Here is a 15,625-nt window from a genome sequence, read left to right as displayed (position 1 = left end):
GGTAGAGTACAGTACACTATGGTAGAGTACAGGACACTATGGTAGAGTACAGTACACTATGGTAGAGTACAGGACACTATGGTAGAGTACTAGGTAGAGTACAGTACACTATGGTAGATTACAGTACACTATGGTAGAGTACAGTACACTATGGTAGAGTACAGGACACTATGGTAGTACAGGACACTATGGTAGAGTACAGGACACTATGGTAGAGTACAGGACACTATGGTAGAGTACAGGACACTATGGTAGAGTACAGGACACTATGGTAGAGTACAGGACACTATGGTAGAGTACAGGACACTATGGTAGAGTACAGGACACTGGTAGAGTACAGTGGGTAGAGTACAGGACACTATGGTAGAGTACAGGACACTATGGTAGAGTACAGGACACTATGGTAGAGTACAGGACACTATGGTAGAGTACAGGACACTATGGTAGAGTACAGGACACTATGGTAGAGTACAGGACACTATGGTAGAGTACAGTACACTATGGTAGAGTACAGTACACTATGGTAGAGTACAGTACACTATGGTAGAGTACAGGACACTATGGTAGAGTACAGTACACTATGGTAGAGTACAGGACACTATGGTATAGTACAGTACACTATGGTAGAGTACAGGACACTATGGTAGAGTACAGTACTATGGTAGAGTACAGGACACTATGGTAGAGTACAGGACACTATGGTAGAGTACAGGACACTATGGTAGAGTACAGTACACTATGGTAGAGTACAGGACACTATGGTAGAGTACAGTACACTATGGTAGAGTACAGGACACTATGGTAGAGTACAGTACACTATGGTAGAGTACAGGACACTATGGTAGAGTACAGGACACTATGGTAGAGTACACTACACTATGGTAGAGTACAGGACACTATGGTAGAGTACAGGACACTATGGTAGAGTACAGGACACTATGGTAGAGTACAGTACACTATGGTAGAGTACAGGACACTATGGTAGTACAGTACACTATGGTAGAGTACAGGTACACTATGGTAGAGTACAGGACACTATGGTAGAGTACAGGACACTATGGTAGAGTACAGGACACTATGGTAGAGTACAGTACACTATGGTAGAGTACAGTACACTATGGTAGAGTACAGGACACTATGGTAGAGTACAGGACACTATGGTAGAGTACAGTACACTATGGTAGAGTACAGTACACTATGGTAGAGTACAGGACACTATGGTAGATTACAGGACACTATGGTAGAGTACAGTACACTATGGTAGAGTACAGGACACTATGGTAGAGTACAGGACACTATGGTAGAGTACAGGACACTATGGTATAGTACAGTACACTATGGTAGAGTACAGGACACTATGGTAGAGTACAGTACACTATGGTAGAGTACAGTACACTATGGTAGAGTACAGGACACTATGGTAGAGTACAGGACACTATGGTAGAGTACAGTACACTATGGTAGAGTACAGGACACTATGGTAGAGTACAGTACACTATGGTAGAGTACAGGACACTATGGTAGAGTACAGGACACTATGGTAGAGTACAGTACACTATGGTAGAGTACAGGACACTATGGTAGAGTACAGGACACTATGGTAGAGTACAGGACACTATGGTAGTACACTATGGTAGAGTACAGGACACTATGGTAGAGTACAGGACACTAAGGTAGAGTACAGGACACTATGGTAGAGTACAGGACACTATGGTAGAGTACAGTACACTATGGTAGAGTACAGGACACTACGGTAGAGTACAGGACACTACGGTAGAGTACAGTACTATGGTAGAGTACAGTACACTATGGTAGAGTACAGTACTACGGTAGAGTACAGGACACTACGGTAGAGTACAGGACACTACGGTAGAGTACAGTACACTACGGTAGAGTACAGGACACTATGGTAGAGTACAGTACACTATGGTAGAGTACAGTACACTATGGTAGAGTACAGGACACTATGGTAGAGTACAGGACACTATGGTAGAGTACAGGACACTATGGTAGAGTATAGTACACTATGGTAGAGTACAGGACACTATGGTAGAGTACAGTACACTATGGTAGAGTACAGGACACTATGGTAGAGTACAGTACACTATGGTAGAGTACAGACACTATGGTAGAGTACAGGACACTATGGTAGAGTACAGGACACTATGGTAGAGTACAGGACACTATGGTAGAGTACAGGACACTATGGTAGAGTACACTACACTATGGTAGAGTACAGTACACTATGGTAGAGTACAGGACACTATGGTAGAGTACAGTACACTATGGTAGAGTACAGGACACTATGGTAGATTACAGGACACTATGGTAGAGTACAGTACACTATGGTAGAGTACAGGACACTATGGTAGAGTACAGGACACTATGGTAGAGTACAGTACACTATGGTAGAGTACAGGACACTATGGTAGAGTACAGTACACTATGGTAGAGTACAGGACACTATGGTAGAGTACAGGACACTATGGTAGAGTACAGTACACTATGGTAGAGTACAGGACACTATGGTAGAGTACAGGACACTATGGTAGAGTACAGGACACTATGGTAGAGTACAGTACACTATGGTAGAGTACAGGACACTATGGTACAGTACACTATGGTAGAGTACAGGACACTATGGTAGATTACAGGACACTATGGTAGAGTACAGTACACTATGGTAGAGTACAGGACACTATGGTAGAGTACAGGACACTATGGTAGAGTAGAGTACACTATGGTAGAGTACAGGACACTATGGTAGAGTACAGGACACTAAGGTAGAGTACAGGACACTATGGTAGAGTACAGGACACTACGGTAGAGTACAGTACACTACGGTAGAGTACAGGACACTACGGTAGAGTACAGGACACTACGGTAGAGTACAGTACACTACGGTAGAGTACAGTACACTACGGTAGAGTACAGGACACTACGGTAGAGTACAGGACACTACGGTAGAGTACAGTACACTACGGTAGAGTACAGGACACTACGGTAGAGTACAGTACACTACGGTAGAGTACAGTACACTATGGTAGAGTACAGGACACTATGGTAGAGTACAGGACACTATGGTAGAGTACAGGACACTATGGTAGAGTATAGTACACTATGGTAGAGTACAGGACACTATGGTAGAGTACAGGACACTATGGTAGAGTACAGGACACTATGGTAGAGTACAGTACACTATGGTAGAGTACATGACACTATGGTAGAGTACAGGACACTATGGTAGAGTACAGGACACTATGGTAGAGTACAGGACACTATGGTAGAGTACAGGACACTATGGTAGAGTACACTACACTATGGTAGAGTACAGTACACTATGGTAGAGTACAGGACACTATGGTAGAGTACAGGACACTATGGTAGAGTACAGTACACTATGGTAGAGTACAGGACACTATGGTAGAGTACACTACACTATGGTAGAGTACAGTACACTATGGTAGAGTACAGGACACTATGGTAGAGTACAGGACACTATGGTAGAGTACAGGACACTATGGTAGAGTACAGGACACTATGGTAGAGTACAGGACACTATGGTAGAGTACAGGACACTATGGTAGAGTACACTACACTATGGTAGAGTACAGGACACTATGGTAGAGTACAGGACACTATGGTAGAGTACAGGACACTATGGTAGAGTACAGGACACTATGGTAGAGTACAGTACACTATGGTAGAGTACAGTACACTATGGTAGAGTACAGGACACTATGGTAGAGTACAGGACACTATGGTAGAGTACAGGACACTATGGTAGAGTACAGGACACTATGGTAGAGTACACTACACTATGGTAGAGTACAGTACACTATGGTAGAGTACAGGACACTATGGTAGAGTACAGTACACTATGGTAGAGTACAGGACACTATGGTAGAGTACACTACACTATGGTAGAGTACACTACACTATGGTAGAGTACAGGACACTATGGTAGAGTACAGGACACTATGGTAGAGTACACTACACTATGGTAGAGTACAGTACACTATGGTAGAGTACAGGACACTATGGTAGAGTACAGGACACTATGTTAGAGTACAGGACACTATGGTAGAGTACAGGACACTATGGTAGAGTACAGGACACTATGGTAGAGTACAGGACACTATGGTAGAGTACACTACACTATGGTAGAGTACAGGACACTATGGTAGAGTACAGGACACTATGGTAGAGTACAGGACACTATGGTAGAGTACAGGACACTATGGTAGAGTACAGGACACTATGGTAGAGTACAGGACACTATGGTAGAGTACAGTACACTATGGTAGAGTACAGGACACTATGGTAGAGTACAGGACACTATGGTAGAGTACAGTACACTATGGTAGAGTACAGGACACTATGGTAGAGTACACTACACTATGGTAGAGTACAGTACACTATGGTAGAGTACAGGACACTATGGTAGAGTACAGTACACTATGGTAGAGTACAGGACACTATGGTAGAGTACACTACACTATGGTAGAGTACACTACACTATGGTAGAGTACAGGACACTATGGTAGAGTACAGTACACTATGGTAGAGTACAGGACACTATGGTAGAGTACAGGACACAATGGTAGAGTACAGTACACTATGGTAGAGTACAGTACACTATGGTAGAGTACAGTACACTATGGTATAGTACAGTACACTATGGTAGAGTACAGGACACTATGGTATAGTACAGTACACTATGGTAGAGTACAGTACACTATGGTAGAGTACAGTACACTATGGTAGAGTACAGGACACTATGGTAGAGTACAGGACACTATGGTAGAGTACAGTACACTATGGTAGAGTACAGGACACTATGGTAGAGTACAGTACACTATGGTAGAGTACAGGACACTATGGTAGATTACAGGACACTATGGTAGAGTACAGTACACTATGGTAGAGTACAGGACACTATGGTAGAGTACAGGACACTATGGTAGAGTACAGTACACTATGGTAGAGTACAGGACACTATGGTAGAGTACAGGACACTATTGTAGAGTACAGGACACTATGGTAGAGTACAGGACACTATGGTAGAGTACACTACACTATGTTAGAGTACAGGACACTATGGTAGAGTACAGGACACTATGGTAGAGTACAGGACACTATGGTAGAGTACAGGACACTATGGTAGAGTACAGTACACTATGGTAGAGTACAGGACACTACGGTAGAGTACAGGACACTACGGTAGAGTACAGTACACTATGGTAGAGTACAGTACACTATGGTAGAGTACAGGACACTATGGTAGAGTACAGTACACTATGGTAGAGTACAGTACACTATGGTAGAGTGCAGGACACTATGGTAGAGTACAGTACACTATGGTAGAGTACAGGACACTATGGTAGATTACAGTACACTATGGTAGAGTACAGGACACTATGGTAGAGTACAGGACACTATGGTAGATTACAGTACACTATGGTAGAGTACAGTACACTATGCTAGAGTACAGGACACTATGGTAGATTACAGGACACTATGGTAGAGTACAGTACACTATGGTAGAGTACAGGACACTATGGTAGAGTACAGGACACTATGGTAGAGTACAGGACACTATGGTAGAGTACAGGACACTGTGGTAGAGTACAGTACACTGTGGTAGAGTACAGGACACTGTGGTAGAGTACAGGACACTATGGTAGAGTACAGGACACTATGGTAGAGTACAGGACACTATGGTAGAGTACAGGACACTATGGTAGAGTACAGGACACTATGGTAGAGTACAGTACACTATGGTAGAGTACAGGACACTATGGTAGAGTACAGTACACTATGGTAGAGTACAGGACACTATAGTAGAGTACACTACACTATGGTAGAGTACAGGACACTATGGTATAGTACAGTACACTATGGTAGAGTACAGGACACTATGGTAGAGTACAGTACACTATGGTAGAGTACAGGACACTATGGTAGAGTACAGGACACTATGGTAGAGTACAGTACACTATGGTAGAGTACAGGACACTATGGTAGAGTACAGTACACTATGGTAGAGTACAGGACACTATGGTAGAGTACAGTACACTATGGTAGAGTACAGGACACTATGGTAGAGTACACTACACTATGGTAGAGTACACTACACTATGGTAGAGTACAGGACACTATGGTAGAGTACAGGACACTATGGTAGAGTACAGTACACTATGGTAGGGTACAGTACACTATGGTAGAGTACAGTACACTATGGTATAGTACAGTACACTATGGTAGAGTACAGGACACTATGGTATAGTACAGTACACTATGGTAGAGTACAGGACACTATGGTAGAGTACAGTACACTATGGTAGAGTACAGTACACTATGGTAGAGTACAGGACACTATGGTAGAGTACAGGACACTATGGTAGAGTACAGTACACTATGGTAGAGTACAGTACACTATGGTAGAGTACAGGACACTATGGTAGATTACAGGACACTATGGTAGAGTACAGTACACTATGGTAGAGTACAGGACACTATGGTAGAGTACAGGACACTATGGTAGAGTACAGTACACTATGGTAGAGTACAGGACACTATGGTAGAGTACAGGACACTAAGGTAGAGTACAGGACACTATGGTAGAGTACAGGACACTATGGTAGAGTACAGTACATTAAGGTAGAGTACAGGACACTACGGTAGAGTACAGGACACTACGGTAGAGTACAGTACACTACGGTAGAGTACAGTACACTACGGTAGAGTACAGGACACTACGGTAGAGTACAGGACACTACGGTAGAGTACAGGACACTATGGTAGAGTACAGTACACTATGGTAGAGTACAGTACACTATGGTAGAGTACAGGACACTACGGTAGAGTACAGTACACTATGGTAGAGTACAGGACACTATGGTAGAGTACAGGACACTATGGTAGAGTACAGGACACTATGGTAGAGTACACTACACTGTGGTAGAGTACAGGACACTGTGGTAGAGTACAGGACACTATGGTAGAGTACAGGACACTATGGTAGAGTACAGGACACTATGGTAGAGTACAGGACACTATGGTAGAGTACAGGACACTATGGTAGAGTACAGTACACTATGGTAGAGTACAGGACACTATGGTAGAGTACAGTACACTATGGTAGAGTACAGGACACTATAGTAGAGTACACTACACTATGGTAGAGTACAGGACACTATGGTATAGTACAGTACACTATGGTAGAGTACAGGACACTATGGTAGAGTACAGTACACTATGGTAGAGTACAGTACACTATGGTAGAGTACAGGACACTATGGTAGAGTACAGGACACTATGGTAGAGTACAGTACACTATGGTAGAGTACAGGACACTATGGTAGAGTACAGTACACTATGGTAGAGTACAGGACACTATGGTAGAGTACAGTACACTATGGTAGAGTACAGGACACTATGGTAGAGTACACTACACTATGGTAGAGTACACTACACTATGGTAGAGTACAGGACACTATGGTAGAGTACAGGACACTATGGTAGAGTACAGGACACTATGGTAGAGTACAGTACACTATGGTAGGGTACAGTACACTATGGTAGAGTACAGTACACTATGGTATAGTACAGTACACTATGGTAGAGTACAGGACACTATGGTAGAGTACAGTACACTATGGTAGAGTACAGGACACTATGGTAGAGTACAGTACACTATGGTAGAGTACAGTACACTATGGTAGAGTACAGGACACTATGGTAGAGTACAGGACACTATGGTAGAGTACAGTACACTATGGTAGAGTACAGGACACTACGGTAGAGTACAGGACACTACGGTAGAGTACAGTACACTACGGTAGAGTACAGTACACTACGGTAGAGTACAGGACACTACGGTAGAGTACAGGACACTACGGTAGAGTACAGGACACTATGGTAGAGTACAGTACACTATGGTAGAGTACAGTACACTATGGTAGAGTACAGGACACTACGGTAGAGTACAGTACACTACGGTAGAGTACAGTACACTACGGTAGAGTACAGGACACTACGGTAGAGTACAGGACACTATGGTAGAGTACAGGACACTATGGTAGAGTACAGGACACTATGGTAGAGTACAGTACACTATGGTAGAGTACAGGACACTATTGTAGAGTACAGGACACTATGGTAGAGTACAGTACACTATGGTAGAGTACAGGACACTATGGTAGAGTACAGGACACTATGGTAGAGTACAGTACACTATGGTAGAGTACAGGACACTATGGTAGAGTACAGGACACTATGGTAGAGTACAGGACACTATGGTAGAGTACAGGACACTATGGTAGAGTACAGTACACTATGGTAGAGTACAGGACACTATGGTAGAGTACAGTACACTATGGTAGAGTACAGGACACTATGGTAGAGTACAGTACACTATGGTAGAGTACAGGACACTATGGTAGAGTACAGGACACTATGGTAGAGTACAGGACACTATGGTAGAGTACACTACACTATGGTAGAGTACAGGACACTATGGTAGAGTACAGGACACTATGGTAGAGTACAGGACACTATGGTAGAGTACAGGACACTATGGTAGAGTACAGGACACTATGGTAGAGTACAGTACACTATGGTAGAGTACACTACACTATGGTAGAGTACAGGACACTATGGTAGAGTACAGGACACTATGGTAGAGTACAGGACACTATGGTAGAGTACAGTACACTATGGTAGAGTACACTACACTATGGTAGAGTACAGGACACTATGGTAGAGTACAGGACACTATGGTAGAGTACAGGACACTATGGTAGAGTACAGTACACTATGGTAGAGTACAGGACACTATGGTAGAGTACAGGACACTATGGTAGAGTACAGGACACTATGGTAGAGTACAGGACACTATTGTAGAGTACAGGACACTATGGTAGAGTACAGGACACTATGGTAGAGTACAGTACACTATGGTAGAGTACAGGACACTATGGTAGAGTACAGGACACTATGGTAGAGTACAGGACACTATGGTAGAGTACAGGACACTATGGTAGAGTACAGGACACTATGGTAGAGTACAGTACACTATGGTAGAGTACAGGACACTATGGTAGAGTACAGGACACTATTGTAGAGTACTGGACACTATGGTAGAGTACAGGACACTATTGTAGAGTACAGGACACTATGGTAGAGTACAGGACACTATGGTAGAGTACAGGACACTATGGTAGAGTACAGGACACTATGGTAGAGTACAGGACACTATGGTAGAGTACAGGACACTATGGTAGAGTACAGTACACTATGGTAGAGTACAGGACACTATGGTAGAGTACAGGACACTATGGTAGAGTACAGTACACTATGGTAGAGTACAGGACACTATGGTAGAGTACAGTACACTGTGGTAGAGTACAGTACACTATGGTAGAGTACAGTACACTGTGGTAGAGTACAGGACACTATGGTAGAGTACAGTACACTGTGGTAGAGTAGAGTACACTATGGTAGAGTACAGTACTTGAGCCCTGCCAGTAATACACTGTATACGCATTTCTTTCACTGCCATTCTGACTCACAATGCATCCGGCAACAGCCTTAACAAAGCTATGCACATAGATTTGTTATGCCTCGAACTGCTCATTGGTTGGATGTGGAAAGACTTGAGAAGCGTGACAGATTGATGTATGATGTGGAATGCACAGATTCTGTGGAATTTGCGATGGGATGAATGTGTCGTTTGGTGACACATAGGTGGAGAGAAATTACATTTCAAGGTGAATTGCTTTGCATCATAAATGTCCCATTAGCACTGCATATTACACGGTCGTTATAGAAATGTGTAAAATATATATATATATATATAATGATTTCATCATGTGGGCCATATAAAAGGAACATGACTAAATAGATTTCATTCACATATTCAACACTAAGACTGAGTGAACACCCACACTGGAGAATACAACCAATTGGTGAACACCCACACACTCTCTGTCACTCACTGGAGAATACAACCAATGGGTGAACACCCACACTGGAGAATACAACCAATGGGTGAACACCCACACTGGAGAATACAACCAATGGCTGAACACCCACACTGGAGAATACAACCAATGGGTGAACACCCACACTGGAGAATACAACCAATGGGTGAACACCCACACTGGAGAATACAACCAATGGGTGAACACCCACACTGGAGAATACAACCAATGGGTGAACACCCACACTGGAGAATACAACCAATGGGTGAACACCCACACTGGAGAATACAACCAATGGGTGAACACCCACTCTGGAGAATACAACCAATGGGTGAACACCCACACTGGAGAATACAACCAATGGGTGAACACCCACACTGGAGAATACAACCAATGGGTGAACACCCACACTGGAGAATACAACCAATGGGTGAACACCCACACATTCTCTGTCACTCACTGGAGAATACAACCAATGGGTGAACACCCACACTGGAGAATACAACCAATGGCTGAACACCCACACTGGAGAATACAACCAATGGGTGAACACCCACACTGGAGAATACAACCAATGGCTGAACACCCACACTGGCGAATACAACCAATGGGTGAACACCCACACTGGAGAATACAACCAATGGGTGAACACACAGGCACAATCATACATACCTTCACTAAAATAAATGATTCACCAATTACACCGTTGCAATAGGAAGAGACAAGGTGCCATTGACAAACCCCAAACTCCCTTTGTCTGGATCCAACTACAGTATTTAGCTGAATGAATGAATGATACCAAATGCTGAATGAGATCAGTGAGCGAAAATGAGATTAAATCACATGATCACACAAACTCAGTCTAAAAATCTGTGTTGGTCGGTGCCTCTAGCTGTCCAGAAGTCTTTTTTGTTCACTTTGAGTGTTAAGCATGCCTCAGCTAACAAATACATGAACTTGGTGAGTGCATTAAGTGAATCAGAAGTACTCCCGAGTGGCACTGCATGTCAACGCAAGAGGCGTCACTACAGTCCCTGGTTCGAATCCAGGCTGTATCACATCTGGCTGTGATTGGGAGTCCCATAGGGCGGCACACAATTGGCCTAGTGTCATCCGGGATAGGCCGTCATTGTAAATAAGAATTTGTTCTTAACTGACTTGCCTAGGTAAATTTTAAAAAAGCAAGGCCACTTCTTTCTCATAAAGTGTCTTAGAGTAGGAGTGCTGATCTAGGATCAGGTCCTCCCTGTCCATGTGATCTAAAAGGACCAGTATTCAGTCATAGTGCTGATCTAGGATCAGGTCCTCCCTGTCCATGTGATCTAAAAGGACCAGTATTCAGTCATAGTGCTGATCTAGGATCAGGTCCTCCCTGTCCATGTGATCTAAAAGGACCAGTATTCAGTCATAGTGCTGATCTAGGATCAGGTCCTCCCTGTCCATGTGTTCTAAAAGGACCAGTATTCAGTCATAGTGCTGATCTAGGATCTGGTCCTCCCTGTCCATGTGATCTAAAAGGACCACTATTCATCCATAGTGCTGATCTAGGATCAGGTCCTCCCTGTCCATGTGATCTAAAAGGACCACTATTCAGTCATAGTGCTGATCTAAGATCAGGTCCTCCCTGTCCATATGACCTTATTATGTATGATCTAAAATGTGAAATTGATCCCAGATCAGGGCTCCAACTCTGAGACATTGTGAATACAGTGTTTTACCTCTATGTAGAGGGAAAGCGTGCACACACACACACACAAAAAGTACACATTTGTTCTTGTTTAATGTAATGATCCATGTATTATTGAATTCAATATACTGTAATCAGGCAGCTCCAATGTTTCAGCTGCTGCCATTCTCAAGGTACTGTGGACATTTTACCTCGGGATGCAGTAAAACATGCAGCAGTGTAACCCACCCTCCCAGTGTTCAATAATACAGTAGAGTCTTGTTAGGGCTCAGTCCCTCTCCAACCCTCAACAGGCTCCCACTGCTCTACAACAGAGGAGTGTGTGCGTGTGTGTGTGTGTCCTTGAGTTTTCTAGCCCCTCACAGGCAAGCAGATGCAGTGTCTGTTTCTCAATACAGCCTAGTTGTGTCCTTGTCTGGGATCTGGTTAGAGATGGAAAGGAAGGTGAGGACACTACGGGGAGAATGGGGCTGGTTGGTAATGTTTGATTCTCCCTCTGTGCTTCTGTGATTACCTGAGAGGGAGGCGGGACGCAGAGGAGAGAGATGAATGTGATGCACAGTTAGTAATTTAGCAGACACTCTTATCCAGAGATTCAGTTAGTCATTTAGCAGACGCTCTTATCCAGAGAGACTCAGTTAGTTATTTAGCAGACGCTCTTATCCAGAGACTCAGTTAGTTATTTAGCAGACGCTCTTATCCAGAGAGACTCAGTTAGTTATTTAGCAGACGCTCTTATCCAGAGAGATTCGGTTAGTCATGTAGCAGACGCTCTTATCCAGAGAGACTCAGTTAGTCATTTAGCAGACGCTCTTATCCAGAGAGACTCAGTTAGTCATTTAGCAGACGCTCTTATCCAGAGACTCAGTTAGTCATTTAGCAGACGCTCTTATCCAGAGAGACTCAGTTAGTTATTTAGCAGACGCTCTTATCCAGAGACTCAGTTAGTTATTTAGCAGACGCTCTTATCCAGAGAGACTCAGTTAGTTATTTAGCAGACGCTCTTATCCAGAGAGACTCAGTTAGTTATTTAGCAGACGCTCTTATCCAGAGAGACTCAGTTAGTTATTTAGCAGACGCTCTTATCCAGAGAGACTCAGTTAGTTATTTAGCAGACGCTCTTATCCAGAGACTCAGTTAGTTATTTAGCAGACGCTCTTATCCAGAGAGACTCAGTTAGTTATTTAGCAGACGCTCTTATCCAGAGAGACTCAGTTAGTTATTTAGCAGACGCTCTTATCCAGAGAGGCTCAGTTAGTCATTTAGCAGACGCTCTTATCCAGAGAGACTCAGTTAGTCATTTAGCAGACGCTCTTATCCAGAGAGACTCAGTTAGTCATTTAGCAGACGCTCTTATCCAGAGAGACTCAGTTAGTTATTTAGCAGACGCTCTTATCCAGAGAGACTCAGTTAGTTATTTAGCAGACGCTCTTATCCAGAGAGACTCAGTTAGTTATTTAGCAGATGCTCTTATCCAGAGAGACTCAGTTAGTCATTTAGCAGACGCTCTTATCCAGAGAGACTCAGTTAGTTATTTAGCAGATGCTCTTATCCAGAGAGACTCAGTTAGTTATTTAGCAGACGCTCTTATCCAGAGAGACTCAGTTAGTTATTTAGCAGACGCTCTTATCCAGAGAGACTCAGTTAGTCACTAGATAGCTTGGTGGGACAAGACCAGACAGATACATTTTAGTGACTCTAAAATGGAAGAAAGGAAGGAAGGGGGGAAGTGATGTTTTATGACCTGAGGCCTTGAAAACAGCACTGCCTTGATCGTATGTGACGGAATACAGAATCTAGCTCCGATTCATCACTCATCTAAAATAGACAAAATAGACCAACAAAATGCACATGCGGCACACACACAGCATTGTGGACTCCAGTGGTTTCTCGCATCACTTAACACAGACTTACAGACACACTCACATCGACACATACCACACATACACTGAGGGGGCATCAAAATGCACGTCGTCCTAAACCCTGTACGCTAATATACACTGGAGTACAGGGTCATTCATAACCATTAACAACAACAACACCATTAGCCAACGCATGATAACACAGTGCAGCTGATCTATTCAGCATTCATCCAGCTAGCTAATGTTTCTAAAGAGTGGCTGGATGAGGAGTGATGAACAGATGCTGGAGCTTAATTTGATCACCCTGTTGCAGGATAACTTTTCTGCAATGGATGAAGTGTAAAACGTGTAGTTTATTTGTTTATTTGAGGATTAAATAGGATTTTGAAGTTTGTAATTTCCACTTCAAATTGTCAGACTTGATTTTTCCTTAAACAAAAATGTATCAACCCCTAAACAAATGTCCATTAATTATAATCCACATAATAATTCACATTTCCAGTTGCTTCAGGATTATTTCCTGCTGTAGTAAACTGGCTCAAATGAAGACCCCACATCTGTATGTAGAATGAAAACGACCTCCATAATAGACAAACAAAGAGCAGAAATCTACCCGGGTAGATGCCTCTCATTGTTTTCAATCCAAGTGCAACATTCCTCACTCAAAGAATTGACCCATAAATGTTTTTGTAAAGATGTGAAGTAGAAAACTGTAAATAGCAGGGACGCAGTTGAAGAACTTCATTCCAATTTCCGCGATACCGACACCTCCCTGTCTTGTATTGCTCAGCCGCACCCTACCTTGGTTGAATACAGATATAGCAGTTCCCACCCAAAACCCCTCCACTGTCAGAGAATCTTCCCTATCCATGTTGTATATTTCTATAACCCCTTACCATAACGCATGGCCAGTTTGGACGCAATAGGAGTTGAACACTACTTGCGGAGTGTTGTTCGTTTTCACGTTTAAAAAAAATGTGGGTACTTTAAAGGTGTTGCCAAACATCACATCACAGCACTCACTCACTCACTCACTCACTCACTCACTCACTCACTCACTCACTCACTCACTCACCACACACAAAAACTTAGGATATTCAAACAAGTGGACTTTGTTTCCATTATGTGTCCCCAACTGACGACAACAAGAATAGCACTACTGGAGATGAAAGGCTCCCGGTCCACTGGGGTTAACTCACCTGCAGGAGACGGTGATCTCTACTTTAGTGGCGGGGATGTTCCCGGTGATCGGGTCGAACTCGTACACCGAGGCCATGTCCTCCAGCTTGTCCATCACGTCCCCCTCCATAGGGGCAAGCGCGAGGGCGAGCGCGCGGGGCGGCTCGGGAGCGATCCGTGACTCGCACAGCCTGGCCCCGGTCGAACGCGTGTTGGGTGGTGATTGTGTCGTTTCCAAACTCCCGGTGGGTCGCGAGAACACTGAGAGAGCCAGCCAGGGAGAGAGAGACAGAGAGAGAGATTCAGGGAAACTGGACACCAACAGCCCTCTGGAGAAGCGCACTTGACGAACTATCCATAGATAGTGCCGTTTAGGCTGGGGAGACCTACCGTTCTGCCACGCTAGCTACAGCTGATACCGCAACGCTCACGGTAACAGCAGGCAGCGCATCATAGGGGAGTAACCTGGTGACCTGCTCTCTGCGTGTCAAGAGGAGCTCTACTCCATCGGCTGATGAGCAGACTGAGCGGACCGGAGACTGAAGAGAGAGAACGCGGTTTCTACACTACACTACTACTCTCTCCTCCACCTCCCTCCATTTCCCATCCTCCCTCCCACATGTGATTCCACGCGGGCGTTCCCAGCCAGCCTCCCTCCCACATGCGATTCCACGCGGGCGTTCCCAGCCAGCCTCCCGGCTATATGCGCACAGCTGGATGCTTCTGTAAAGCCTTCATTCAGGTGTCATAGCTGGTCATCTATTTTGACACATATATCCGTGGTGTTTATGTGGATTCACCTTAAAGCTACATTATAAAAATAGCCTCATTTATTCTGTCTGTCATATTTTGCTGAATCCATCGTATGCATTTTGCAGATAGTTAATGACACCGTCTGCCATTTCAGTTTT

At 43.9% G+C, this 15,625-nt stretch overlaps 1 protein-coding gene across 1 annotated transcript in view; it reads right to left on the bottom strand.

Moving 5' to 3' along the window:
- LOC124002926 (copine-5-like) overlaps positions 1-15,293 on the bottom strand; it is a 329,935-nt gene extending 314,642 nt beyond the window's left edge. Inside the window, exons 1-2 of the mRNA XM_046310773.1 lie at positions 15,105-15,293; positions 14,735-14,975 (exon numbers count right to left, since the gene is read on the bottom strand). Coding sequence (XP_046166729.1) covers positions 14,735-14,844 — 110 coding nt within the window. The 5' untranslated portion in view covers positions 14,845-14,975; positions 15,105-15,293. The remainder of the gene's footprint in view (positions 1-14,734; positions 14,976-15,104) is intronic.
- Positions 15,294-15,625: the final 332 nt, after the last annotated feature.

This window comes from Oncorhynchus gorbuscha, linkage group LG18, assembly GCF_021184085.1.
Source record: "Oncorhynchus gorbuscha isolate QuinsamMale2020 ecotype Even-year linkage group LG18, OgorEven_v1.0, whole genome shotgun sequence".
Taxonomy (NCBI): domain Eukaryota; kingdom Metazoa; phylum Chordata; class Actinopteri; order Salmoniformes; family Salmonidae; genus Oncorhynchus; species Oncorhynchus gorbuscha.
This window is presented reverse-complemented; position numbering and strand designations above follow the sequence as displayed.